Below are 14878 nucleotides of genomic sequence, written 5' to 3'. Positions count from 1 at the left end.
AATATATATATATATATATATATATATATATATATATATATATATATATATATATAACCAGTAACATATATGTGCAAAATATTTAATACTAAACAGGGAAGTTAATAAACATTAAAAAATAATATAATAGTCAAGAATTGAGTTCGTGCAACTTGTATCGATAGGCCAGGATGTCTTTCAGTTCTGGACACATTGGAGTTTCAGCGATGGGCGGCTTCTTGCGACACAAAGAAAATGCGAGAGGATCCATGTTCCACGGCTGCTGCTGTTGTTGGCTCTCCATACATTGGATGAATTGGTTTATTGAAGCATTTTTTACAAACTGACGAATGGTGTCAGTCGGAGGTGACTGCTGTTGTTGCTGAAAATATGGATTCATCTGTTGCATTAGCAGCAGCTGTTGTTGAAATTGTTGTTGCTGTTGTTGTTGCTGCTGCTGCTCCATGAGAATTTGATAAGTCAGTGGGTTGTCAACGTAGGAAAGATAATTTGTTGGATGTTGTTGTATTTTGTTCTGCTGTTGAATGAGTTGCAATTGTTGCTGCAATTGCTGTTGCTGCAGTTGTTCTGCTAACACATCGCTCGATTTCCTAACTGAGTCATATGCTCCAGAATACTGAATGCCGGACGGAATGGAATGGTTATTAAACTGGAGCGCCATGCATCCATGAGGATCGAGCATTGGGGCACTGGACGGCTGTAGGCCGACCTGGGCTTGACTCAAACCCATCATAAAGTTCGAATAACTGTCTGGATACATGTTCAACTGTTGGTCGCTATGTTTATGCTCGCTAACTGGCACCCACTTCAATTCACCAAACAAACCGCCGCTCCCTTCGCATTCGACCACTGTTTTGACCCACTTGTTAGCGGGGAAGGCAGCTGAATATGTGCACGATGTTATGGGGCACACGGCGGGCGGTGGTGGGCAGTCCATTGATCTTTCAACCAATTTTGTGCACCTTGTTTCAAATCAAAACATAGGCAACAGTGCTCACCAGGCTTCAGCTTTCGGCAAGCTGTTTGTTCTGTGTGTGCATAAAACTTGGCGCGTTTGTATTAATTCTATTGGAAAAGTTGTATGATTGTAGTTGATGTAACTTAATGCTTCTGTGTAACTTGTTTGAGCCTCTTTCTTTTCGATGTGAGAATTTACTTAGTTTTGTTTTTGTTTACCTTTGTGATTTGTTGAAATTTATGCAAATGGCGACGTCATTATGAAAAATAATTTTTTAAATTAATTAAAATAAATAATGTCAGCGTACGAACGTTCTACTGTTATTTTATTACGAAATGTGTGCCAACTTGACGTTGGATCATTCCGCTGAACATTTCATTTTAAATTTTTTTGAGGGTGGTCATAAGTGGCGAACTTCAATCCCAGGCAAAAAAATTATAAAAATTAAATAAATTAATTAAAAAATAATAAATAAAACTCTTTGTTAATTTATTTAAAATTTGTTTGAAAAATGATTAATTTAATTTTTGTAAAGTAATAGAAGAACCATGTGAAAATGTTTAAAAGGCGCAAGCATGAATGTTCGCATTGCATGCCCTACAAGCAGGCAGAGAGGATGCGGGTGTCATGTACCAGACAGACACGGATTGCGAGATGGTGAGTGGCGATGAAATTCATCGTGAACGTCGTCCGATGAGCGTCGTTATTACGCTCGTAATTGTTTCTAATTGTCTAATTGGATTGCTGTAATTATGATGCGTGAAGACAGACCACACTAAATTAATTTCAGTGATTATAAACTATTATAGACTAATACAAACATCTTCATGTGTGTACACAGTTTTACAAAACTTATCGATACAACACGCAGGCACACATTGGTTAGAACCTCCATTGTTGGTGAATTACTTCAAATTATAGTTACGAGAACTAGAGAAGCGAGGTTCAACTTGCTGAGAGTAACAGTCAGCATTGAACAATTAGAAAGACATAAGAAATGCAATTACGATGTTAATTACAATGAAGGCAATGACAAACGAAAGAGACAAACAAAAATGTTGAATATAATGGTTTTAATCATCACTTTCGTCGTCATAACCCAAATTGAAATGAAATTCATGATGCTAATTAATGAAGTTTTAATTGGGAACTCACGACAATCATCATCAACGGAGCCATCTTTCGGGTGGTCCGATGAAAAACTGACGTCATTGAGTTGCGCGTGCAGAGTCTGGTGATGAGGATGAAGAAGAAGATGATTATGATGATGATTCAGTTGTTGCTGATGTTGTTGCTGTTGCTGTTGTTGCTGATGTTGTTGTTGTTGTTGAAGATGATGTGAGGGCGGCAGAAGGTTGGCTTGCAGTGAATAAAGAGATTTTGCATCACCTTGATAGTTATAAAAAAGTGAATCAACAGGCTGTAAATGTTGTTCTTTGTATGGCTCATTTATTTCATTATCGTCGTTATCATCTTCATCGTCATCGTCGTCGTCGTAGTTGTTACTGCTGTTGTTGTTGCTGCTCTTGTTGTTGTTGTGGTTGCTAGTGTTGTTGTTGTGGTTGCTAGTGTTGTTGTTGTGGTTGCTAGTGTTGGCGTTGCAGTAATCCAACATGCTGGCGTAACAATTGTTCATCTCGATGAAGTTTGGTTCGTAGAGATTTGAATTTGCAGTGTTCGCCGACGTGACGTGGTACAAATCATTCGGTGGGTATTTGTTTGGCAGGCAGGCTGACTCCATATTCACGTCGGAATCAAGGTCAGTTCTGAGAGACTGGTCGTAAAAATATGCCAGGTCGGTGATGGAGGTGTCCCTGTAACTGTCTGACTCATTGTCCTCCAGGTGAGGATTGATGAAGGAGAAGAAGGAAGAGGAAGGGAAATTACAATTCATCATTCATGCAAACTCCTCCTCTTTACTTCACACTGGTTTTTGGTTTTTGATGGATCCTGTATAATGTCTACTCGTATACTCAAGCGTTTTTTGTAAGATTTTGTTGAAATTTTCAACTACATGCACCAAAAATTGTTGTCGAATGGTTTTGTATGCAGTGCAAAAATATCTTTAAAATTTTTTCAAAGAACTTGAAATCATTCATTAAATTCTTTGATTAATTGTTTGGTATCCTTCCATTTACAAATGTTGCTCTCTGCTGACTGGTACAGTTGATGGAGTCGTCGAAGGCGCCACCAGGCTGTCTGCAGAAATAATTAACAACAATATTGCCACATCATTGAATCAGCAGTTTTCATTTAATTTGCTCTGTTCACGATCAAATTTGAGATATTCCTAATAAGAACAACTACAACAACATTAAAAACTTTTATTTTAGTTTCAAAATTATCTATTAATTATTATTATTATTTATTTAATAAGCAGTTGTGATTTCGAATGGATGAATATGTAATATATATATTGATCGTGCTGTTTATAACGAAGCCTTACGTTTCAATATTTGAACAACTAACAACCGTTACTTTTTGATTGTTCTGTTTTCATCAAAATGGCTCAGTGAAGAGCTAACAATTTGAGCAAAATTTGTGCACGTTGAAGTTTCAAGATCCTCCACACATCAAAACAATCACAACTCTCCACTACCTTCACCGCATTTGTTGTAACCGCTAGAAAGAAATACTTTAGACTAGATTTCTTACTTTCGAGATTCAAATTCTATTGGTTAATTTATTCGAAGGCGGAGTTAATTCAACCAATCAAAAAATATAAATGCACGAATATATATATATATATATATATATATATATATATATATATATATATATATATATATATATATATATATATATATATATATAGGCGTGCATACATATATATATATATATATATATATATATATATATATATATATATATATATCTATGTATATATATATATAACACACAATATTTGTATAGAGATATATTTCAAAGTGTGTATACTGCGCATAAACGTCTGCACGCGCGTGTGTGCTGAGTACGCGCACATATCTGTGGCATGTTTACGTGCGTGTGGCGCGCACGTTCGTGCGCACAACATGTGTTTTGTTACTTCATGTTCGTATGTGTACACGCATCTCTTGAATCGTTCACAATATAACAAATACAAAAAGGTTTATTTTGTATTTTACGATCTTTTCAATTTACTTATTACAGCAGGCTGAATACACATGACGCAAACACCTGAGTGCATGGAACGTTAATTAACATAAATTAACATAAACTAACATCAATTAGAAACACACTCACACACGCACACATTGTGACTAAAATAATAAACACGCAGGAATACACATTCCGATATGGAAGTAGATAGATGGAGAGAAAAGAGAGAGAGAGAGTGATGAGAGAAAGAGAGAGAGAGGAACAAAGTGTTCGATGGCTGCGTTACGCAATTGCTCATGTTGAACCGCTAAACTTTCATTTCAATACAATCAAACTTTTTGTTAGTTGTCGGTCGGATGGATGAATAAATGAATGAATGAGTGAGTGAGTGGGTGAGTGAGTGAGTGAGTGAGTGAGTGAGTGAGTGAGTGAGTGAGTGAGTGAGTGAGTGAGTGAGTGAGTGAGTGAGTGAGTGAGTGAGTGAGTGAGTGAGTGAGTGAGTGAGTGAGTGAGTGAGTGAGTGAGTGAGTGAGTGAGTGAGTGAGTGAGTGAGTGAGTGAGTGAGTGAGTGAGTGAGTGAGTGAGTGAGTGAGTGAGTGAGTGAGTGAGTGAGTGAGTGAGTGAGTGAGTGAGTGAGTGAGTGAGTGAGTGAGTGGGTGAATAAACGAATTAAAAAAAGAATTGATAAACAAAATGAATGGATAAACACTTTTTTTAAACTATTCATCATTGATATATTATGTTAAGTTCGTCTCGGTTGAATAGAATCAGATGACTGGTACCAGAGAAAATTTGCTTTTGAAAGTATCAGAAATGGGCTGTTGATAACTTTTCTTCGCCTATTTGACGTATTTAATCAGAAAACATCCTCAAATTCTAGTCTTACTGACAATTTGGAAGGTGTTGGTAGATTTGATGTTTGATAATTCCCATTTGATTTTATTTTGTGAAACTGAATATGCCTCGTTAAATAGAAATGTAGCGAGAGGTGCTTCAGACATAATGAGATAGTCAGTGTAATAATTATGATTACTACAATCGATGTTGAAATGGGTTGAGTGAATGAGTGACTGACACACACACACACACACACACACACACACACACACACACACACACACACACTCACACACACACAAGCGTTTATATGAATACATGTTGGCTTGTTGTAATATGCTGGATGTTAATAGAGTCATACAAATTCATATCCATTTATTAACTGGGCAGACATTGGCAACGGTTGATGGTTTTGCGAATGAATATATAATTAATGCATGCATATTATATATAAATATACTTGTGTATGTACCTACTATGTGTGTGTATGTTTGTGTATGTATAAATATATATTTGTGGTTTATGTGGTGTGTGTGTATGTGTGTGTGTGAGTGAGTGCGTGTGTTTGTTTGTAGGTGTGTATGTATGTGTGTGTGTGTGTGTTTGTGTATGTGTGTGTGTGTATGTGTGTGTGTGTGTGTGCGTGTGTGTGCGCGTGTGTGTGTGTGTGATTGTGTTGGACTGACATGACGTTAAAGAATGAAATGAGTGTAAATGAATACCGTAGGAAGAATGTCTAAATGCAGCATATGTTTTCAAGGGTCAACCAGTTGACGGCATCATCATCACCACCGTCATTACCATTTTATCGTTTTTATGATTATTGCTGCTGTTGTCGTTGTTCTTGAAATTGTTATTATTAATGATGACCGCTCACATCGGCATAGTTATTACTTTTGTATTTATTTATCAACGTGATAATTTATCCAGGCAATAATCACATTAATTAAACTATTATTATTAATACTTTATTATTATCATTATTATTATTATTATTATTTATATTATTAGTATTATTATTAATATTGTTTTTATTATCGAACTTTTTGTTTTGTTATTACAATATAAAATTGTCATCTGGATTGATGTTTATCAATGACTTTTTATTATTTTGATGACCAGTTCATTTCTTCTCTCGTGTCTTCGTATTAAACTTCAAAACTGGAATACATCAATCAATGTCCATCACTCTATAGGGGCGAGTGAGCTCACCTCGTCTGGTTGGGGCAGGCTTTCCAGAGAGATGTGGAGGTGGGGATGGTGCATTGCAAGGTGGTGCCCAGGGCTGTCGTGGAAAGTGATGCATTGTGGGTGGGGTTTGAAATCGAACTTGAGACCACCTCGTACAGTGCTGATGAGTGCTGTAGTTTCGATTCCGTGTCTCTTGTTTTTAAATTTTTTTTCAATGAAACTCTCAGTTCGGGCATCTGCGTACTTCAGAACCTCGATGTCTCGCTGCACAGGTGGACTTCTCACTGTTTTAAATTTTCGATGATCTCAACCGATTTTCAGCTGTTGGCTTGAAGTGCCATCGTTCATGTTTCTTTTGTTTCTTGTACAGTCAACATTTTTTGAAGCCACTTAAAACTGCACGTTGAAGTTGATGCTGCCCCTTCACAGATACATCTTTTTAAATATTTTTTCACAAATTGAAGTTTGAAGGGCAAATTATGTTGACGGGTTATAATCAAATTTGTTGTTAATGTTGGTGCTATGAAAATAATTACGTTGAAGTCTTTACATAGCCAGTGTCTGGGAGGGTGTTGGAACTTTTTTGAATATCCCTGCATACATCGAAATATTTTCCATCGAAGCCTCTCCGCACAATTTCATCCCACGAAATCTTCGAAGGATCGAACAAAAAATTGTTCAGACAAAAATTTTAAATAATTATTCATCAATGGTTTCAAAAATTTTAAATAATTATTCATTTTTATGCTAAACTATAATTTAATTTGAAAACTTTAATAATAGTAATAATAATTATAGTAATAATAAAACTATTTTGGAAAATTTGAGAAACATGAAATGATTTCCATGATGACATCATCATTAAATGATCGTCTGCACTATCGTCATCATCATCATCATCGTAGATATAATCACTATCATCATCTTCATGTCATTCATCATCATCAACACAACAACAACATCATCATTATCATTATCGTAATGTCCAACAACAACAGCATCATCATCATCATCATCATTTTTAGCTTGAACATCATCGGCAACATCATTAGCAGATCTGCTATCTCGACTGGGCCATCAATTTTTACTCCTCTGATACGCCGCGTTGTTTGCTGCTTTTACCGACATCCTTGTAACTTGGAATCATCATCACCATCATCACCACCACCATCATCATCACCATCATCATCACCACCACAATCATCATCATCACCATCATCATCATAACCACCATCATCATCACCATCATCATCATAACCACCATCATCATCATCATCATCACCATCATCATCACCACCATCATCATCATCATTCTCATCTTCATCATTTTCATCCTGTTGAAGTTTAAAACATTGATTAACATTAAAGAACGTTCGACCTTTATCATTCAGTCAGTTCAGTTTTTGTCTTGCACGGTGGATAAAGATGTACTTACTCATACTCATTCAGAAAAAGGTTCACCGGATCCAATACAATTTTAAAACGTTGATTGATAATTACTGTTATGAAAGAGCCACAGGACATTTCACAATTGAAAGTTTTTGTTTGATGTTGTAGTTGTTACTCTACTTCATTCATTTGTTTCTTTATTTCAACAAGCAAAACACCACCACCACCGGCAGCAGCAGCAACAGCCACACGAGGCAGCATTTTTTTCGTGTTCACAGATTGCGAACCAGGAAGCCTTCTCAGAAAGACCACCGACCAACTGCATCCCTTATTGCGAAAAAATTACAAAATTATAACATACATAATAATAACAAACAAACAAACAAACAAATAATTAAATGAACAACTTGCTGAGGTACGGACCGACCAAATATGACCACCCACCCTTCAATCGCTTTGCATTATTTTTTACAAAAAAATAAAAGATAACACTAATTGTGATTAGCAGAATTGCCCATCTACTCATTATCAAACTCCACCCACCAATTAGTTCAGCCAATGAGCGATCATGTGATGCGCCGACCAACCAATCACGACAGGTCTGCATGTTGTCTACATGGAATGGAAATGAGCACTTGAACATTTGTTTACACAGACGTCACGTGACTGGTGTTGTAATTAAAGTAAACAAACACACATATTAACATACACACACACACGCACAAACACACATACTAACACACACACAGGCGCACACACAGACACACAGCCATGCATATAGCGTAATCAAGAACAAACTCACATACTCAAACACACACACGCATGCAAAAACACGTAATTAAAGTAAACAAACACACATAGAGGCATACACATACATATACACACGCACATACACACACACGCGCAAAAACACACACAAACAAACACACACACACTCATACATGCACTTCATAAAAATAATTAATATTCTAGTAATCATAACTACAACAATCATCATCATCACTGAAGACAGCGTGGCGGGTCGAAAATATGATGTTACCTGGTGACAGCCTTTCACATCATCATCATCATCGCCATCATCATCATCATCATTATCACCACCATCAATGTCGTCTTCGTCATCATCATCGTTTGTTGTTAACCGTTGTTGAAAACTTTTAAAATGTCAAAATGTTATGCAATAATTATTCAACGTTTCAGCTTAGATCGTGTTATAAGTTGTGAATAATTACTGATTTATTTTTTTTTATATAATAAGAGTTATTTTTGCAATAAAGAGAGAACGCAGATTGCTGTATGGAGTAAAAGGAAGTAGCAGTGAGTAAGCGAGCGTTAGAGAGAAGAGTAAGTCCATAACATGTGCTTGCCTGCCTGCTAGTCTCTTATCTATAGTTTATGATATCTCGCCGCAGTTTCCGAATCTTTCCTATGAAGATTATCTTCTTCTGCCTCGGGCTTCTTTAAACATTATGTCATCATCATTACATCCTCATCAACATCATCTTCACATCATCAACACCATCAACACATCCTCATCATTACGTCATCATCAACATAATAGCATCATCATCATCATCATTATCATCATCATCATCGTCATCATTGCATCTCCTTCATCACCGGTGCCATTGTTGTTATCGTTATTGCCATCCCCAATTTCCTTGATATCATTGATTAATTAATTAATTAATTAATTAGTCGTCACCATTTTCATCAGGATCACCATTGAAATGCTTTCCCAAGCGAGACCACCACCGCACTCATCAACATATCTGCACCATTAACATCTTAATCAACATGAAGCTAGCAGAGGAAGCGTGTGATGATTGTGATGATGATAGAGACGGTGATGATTATGTTATTAGTAGAAAAGTTGAATTTCACAGAAGTTCACTAAGAACAACAAATTTTGGGAACAAAGATGATTTTTATCAATAAATAACTTTTTTTTATATTTTGACACTTAGTGTAACAAAGAAAATTAATTCCGAATGAGAACGTTCAGAATGGTGGCAGCAGGACGAGGACTGATTCTAATGGCTGGCAAAATAACAAACACACCATTGAATGATAATAAAAAATATAAATAATAATTTAAATAATAATAATAATAATGTGTGTGTGTGCGTGTGTGTGTGTGTCTCACCCTAAAATGTTCCTCCTCTTCACAATGCCCTCTCACCGCCAAGTGCGACAGATGTACCCCACAGCCAGACGGACCGAACCCACAAATTGTTTCAAATCGTTATTCAGCAAAAAATTGTTAGGAGGGGCAGAGGATTGTGTTGGGAGATGACTTCAATCTTTCTTTTCTGCTTGTCCCAATTTACATCCGTGCAAGAATTTTAACTTTCTCGAATGGTTGTTGGTGAGTGACATGCTGAACAGAAGCTCAGATCTCGATATACTATTTTTTTCGTAATAACTTCCTTTGTTTGCATTCATTTTGTTTCATAATGATGTAAAGAGTTTTTAACAAAACTTCAAGTTCAGGAGGAATGTGTAGCACTGTCCAGCTCACAAAACGACAGCAGCCACATGGCGTTTCCGCTGGCAGTCAAAAAGCTGCTTTCAGGTCGACATGAGCCATCAACAAATGTAAGTCATGTATCGTATGAGAAAGCAATCGCCATAGTTTTCTGGTTGCAGCAGCTAACATAGCCACCTACTACCGGCGTGTGATTGGTATTGAAAGCCAAGCTGCAGTAAACACGACAGTCGTCAAATTAATTTCCATGCACAAAGCCAAAAAATACCCCAAAAATTATGAAAGAAATCTTTTAGCCTAAAATATAGGATAGCTGATATTTTAAATATTTATGATAGTTACATTGAAACATTTAAAATTTTTGTAGAAACGTTTAAGACAACAAATTTGCATTTTGAAACCACTTTTACGTTTTTGAATTTATTAATGGTTGAAATCCTTCAAATTTGTGTCATCTTCATATTTAGTGTGTCATCAAGTTTCATCTGAACTCCATGTAAGTGACCACGTTTGAAACGTAAAAGTACGCGTGTTTTTGATATTTTGACAAACATATCTACAATGTTTCATAACTTTCTGGCAGTTTAACCAGATCTAAGTATACATAGCAGAAGAATAGCACGTACGCATACATTCATGCATACACAGTACACACACACACACATATTTTATATATTTAGATACGCTAACGTTGGAAAAGTAAGAAAGATTTTTTGCAGAGCGGAGGTGTAAGGTAATTTATACATTCAGATAAACCAAGCCTGCCTGCAGCTATACAAAGATAAACAAAATAATTTATACCAATCAGAATGAACGTATACAGTAGTTTCTTGTTTATACGTTGCCTTTCAATGTATGTATGTATGTATGTATGTATGTATGTATGTATGTATGTATGTATGTATGTATGTATGTATGTATGTATGTATGTATGTATGTATGTATGTATGTATGTATGCATGCATGCATGCATTATATATATGTAGATATATAGAAATCAGTATATATATATATATAATATTATATATATATATATATAATATATATATATATATATATTTATAAAATAAATCTACATGTACGTGATTGTATTTTCAGTCAATAAATTGTTTAAAACTCATTTATGTAAGAACATTTTACATTTTTGTATTGCCAAATTTTTGTTTTGAAAGTAGTAAGAACGATGACGTTCAAAAAACAAACTGATGTAACATTCATTTAAAAATTGTACTTCGCTAAAAGAATATAAATAAATTGAAAAGACGATTAGGCATTACGAGGCCACAGAGGAGTCATCCTCATCGCCATCATCGAGCTCATCAGCCTCATCTTCTTCAAGATCATCTGACGACGACTTTTTTTTATCTGAATTCGATTTCGATTTGTAACCGCTTTCCGTTTTTAATTTTCTTGATGATTCGGATTTTGACTTACTTTTTGAATACTTTGAATCTTTCTTCTTCCTCTTTTCCTTATCATCGCCATCATTGTAGCTCGATTTCTCGCATTTTCTTCTCTTCTTCATTTTTTTATCACACTCCTCCTGTTTGGATTTTTTCTTCTTCTTCTTCTTCTTTTCCTTTTTCCTTTTGTCTCCCTGATTTCTATCATCGTCGTCATCGGAGCTGGAATTGGAGGAGTTGTAGACACAGCAGCCCTGGAAGGGTTTCTTGGAGCTGCAACAGGGACACTCAGTGGAGGGGCAGAAAATAGAAAACCTGTCCTTCGTGCACGGCATTCGGTTGGCATCCACTCTGTTGTCATCGACACCCCTGCATGCATGCGTGTGTATATGTGTTGGTTGGTGTGTGTGTTTGTTGGTGTGTGTGCGTGTTTGCTTGTGTCTCTATCTCTATGTGTACTTCTTTGTTTGCGTATGTGTGTGTCAGCGTGTGTGTATGTGTATGTTGGTAATGAATTTGAATACAACCAAATTTTTCAAATTCAAAGATATTTCACATAGGTTATTAAACATTTTCACAAATCTTTAATAAATTAAAAATGCGTCACAGTCACTAAAGACTGCCGAATGATAATTAAAAAACAAATTAAATTATTAATAAAACATTGTATTAACAGTTCAAAGCTTAACTTTATAAAGTTTATCAAAAAACGTTCTAACTTTGTAATACATTCTCTATAAATTTATTTTATGAAAGAGAGATTTATAAATATATATAAAATTATAAATTCGAAATTTTTGTAGAAACCGTACACTTTAGTTTGGTCACTAGCAACAATAGTTATAAATAGAAAATTAGTAAATAACAATAATAAACTTAAAAACAAATTGGTGACAAGTGCGGCAAACCAGTTAGCAACACTAAGTTAGCAAATTGAAGTACATAAGGAATAATTAATTTAAATAAGATAACTAACGATATTGTTATTTTTTATAATTATTAATCTTATGGAAATAACAACAAGATGAACTTTTTATTATATTAAAATACGCATCAGTCCTGTTAGAATAGGTGAAAATAAATAAAAAAAGAAAAGCCAATGAAGCATTGAATCACGATAACCTGCTCGGAGTGGTCTGGTGTTTCAGGAGATGGTTCTACATTAGATTTGATGAAATCATTTATCTTTTAAACAACGAGTCATAAAACGAATACAAATTGATACCGTTTTCCATCATTAAAATTTATATCTTATGATTTATCATCGACGAACGACGGAACTTAAAAATTTTTAAAAACTGTTAAACACTGTCAAAATTGGACCAAAAGAAAAAAATAGCAAATGGCTAAGCAAACATCCAATGTTAATTAAACGCTTGAAAATTGGCAGTAAATTAGGCAGAAACACAAAAATAAAACATGTGTAGAAACAGGAATATAAATTGCAGGTTGATTTATTTGAATTTCTAATTTCTATAAAAACAAAGTGACAATAGTTTAGAAAAACTATTTATCTTACGAAAACAAACTCCTGATATTCATCCCAACATCTGCAATCTAAAAAAATGTTCATAATATTATTTGAGTTAATTCTAGCAAATATGTAGAAACATGTAAGAAACATATTAAAAGCAGCGTCGGAGTCGGATTTTTCAATGAGCCAGACGTCGATCCGGAGTGTTATTTATTTTTTTTAAATCAATTTTTTTCTTAAAAATTATTCAAGAATATGTTTTTTAGAAGATAAATATATATAGTGGCAAGCAATCATCTTAAATACTGAAAATAACATTTATTTATATGGAATGAAATTGTTTAGAACGAAATAGAAAATTAAGAGTCATGCCTCTGTTATTGCTGTTTTTGTTGACTGAACTTTGAAATTTTGCCATCATGGACTATCCAACAGAATTAACATTTTCAAAGACTCATGGCTTTAGAGATTTTTTATAGATAAAAATTTAACTTGATTCTCATTTTTCGAGAATTTTATAAACAAATTTATGATTCCCAACAAATTTTGTCAAGATATAACTTATTCTGCTTTATTTAGTAGTTTGAGATTGATACACGCGCTGGTAATGACTCAAAATTTAGACGTTTTTTATTTAAGTAATCAACTAATTCTCACAAAAATACTCTGCATTATTCTGTAAATATTTTCAAAATAATTAAAAAATCAAATAAAGTGATTGACTGATATTTATTTTTGTGTTATTGTTATTGAATAGTTGAATTTTGACGTCATTTTAGCATTAAAATAATAGCTTATTAATTACTACTACTTCACTTAATACAAATTTATACCCCTGCACCAACTGCTGCGTTTGGTTTATTATAAAGTTGAAAAGCGTTTGGCGTAACAAATAATTTTATGACATTGAAACTACTGTAACTACTATTGATATACTATAAAATTAAAACAATGAAGTTTCATCCAATAAAATTCAGTGGTTGAACATTTTAATGAATTCTGTTGATGAAATAATATGAACAAATAAGAATGCAATCAAATAAATGCAGAAAATGTAAAATAATAAATAAATATATAATAAATAAATGAAAATATAATTCAAATTTAAAATTATTCCAGGTTAACTATTAAAGAGCCATTTCATTAATGAACTCCAGTTCCATAAAATTCAATTGAAATGTTATTCTTCATTGAAAATTTATTACACGCAGATTAATATTTTTAACATCACCTTTATGAAAAGTACCAAATATTCATGGGCGAAAAATAATGAATCGAAATTATTTTCAAAAGTTATAATTTTTAAATCACTTATTAATGTTTTATTGTAAATTTTAAAAAAGCTTAAAATCATATTAAAAACTAATAAACAGCGCAATTTTTAAACAACATGTGCATCAAAATATTTCAAGTGTATTCTCTTAATAAATTTTGATGCTCAGCTTCAAGTTTGTAGTAACGTTGCTTTTTTTACATGAATGAGTTGTCACAAGGATTACAAAATAAATTTCAGATCCATCGTGGCTGATCATTGAAAAATATGTTCAAAATTTAAAACTTGAGTGATTTCAACACATGCAATTTAGTTAATTTTTCAATTGAAGTTGTGACATGTTCAATTGGAATCAAGTTTGTTAGACCCTCTGTAACTCTGTTCCTCCAGAGGCCCTCTCTGTCTGAAGAAGAGGTCCCGGAACTGTGTGAAACTCAACCCAGACGGATGGCAAGATTGATTGTTCTCCGACAAGCCACTGAAAAGTTTCGAGTTGTTCATGGTTCCTTGATCGAGAATGCCGTGTATTCTGCATGTTTCAGGAACTTTTTCGGTAGCACGAAAGTTCATCGTAATTTTTCAAATTATTTTTCAAATGTTCAAAATTAGGCATTAAAAACGGGATGTTCACTTTTCATTACAAATTTTTTCACATTTTTAACACCGCGTAAGCTTGCATCATACATAACCATAGACAAATTAACTGCTTTGAATTTTTTAGATTTTAATTATTTATGAGTTTCTATGAAATTTTATGCCTCGTTTT

General features: G+C 34.1%; 3 protein-coding genes across 3 annotated transcripts; all 3 read right to left on the bottom strand.

Annotated features, from left to right (window-relative positions):
• Window positions 1-130: 130 nt before the first annotated feature.
• Window positions 131-2852, bottom strand: HELRODRAFT_169303 (hypothetical protein; the record flags this gene model as incomplete). Its single annotated transcript, XM_009015138.1, has 2 exons — window positions 131-962; window positions 2110-2852. The coding sequence occupies 2 exons, from the start codon at window positions 2850-2852 to the stop codon at window positions 131-133; spliced, it is 1575 nt and encodes a 524-aa protein (XP_009013386.1).
• A 3250-nt stretch (window positions 2853-6102) lies between these two features.
• On the bottom strand, window positions 6103-8117 carry HELRODRAFT_169302 (hypothetical protein; the record flags this gene model as incomplete). Its single annotated transcript, XM_009015137.1, has 4 exons — window positions 6103-6179; window positions 6235-6369; window positions 7693-7801; window positions 8058-8117. 4 exons carry the CDS (start codon window positions 8115-8117, stop codon window positions 6103-6105), a joined length of 381 nt encoding a protein of 126 aa, XP_009013385.1.
• Window positions 8118-11235: 3118 nt separating this feature from the next.
• Window positions 11236-14682, bottom strand: HELRODRAFT_169301 (hypothetical protein; the record flags this gene model as incomplete). The annotated part of the gene is made up of 2 exons (XM_009015136.1): window positions 11236-11734; window positions 14480-14682. 2 exons carry the CDS (start codon window positions 14680-14682, stop codon window positions 11236-11238), a joined length of 702 nt encoding a protein of 233 aa, XP_009013384.1.
• Between the last annotated feature and the right edge of the window lie 196 nt (window positions 14683-14878).

The sequence above is a fragment of the Helobdella robusta genome, assembly GCF_000326865.2.
Source record: "Helobdella robusta unplaced genomic scaffold HELROscaffold_15, whole genome shotgun sequence".
NCBI classification, from domain to species: Eukaryota; Metazoa; Annelida; class Clitellata; order Rhynchobdellida; family Glossiphoniidae; genus Helobdella; species Helobdella robusta.
Note: the sequence above shows the minus strand (reverse complement) of the source record. Positions and strands in the feature narration are given on the sequence as shown.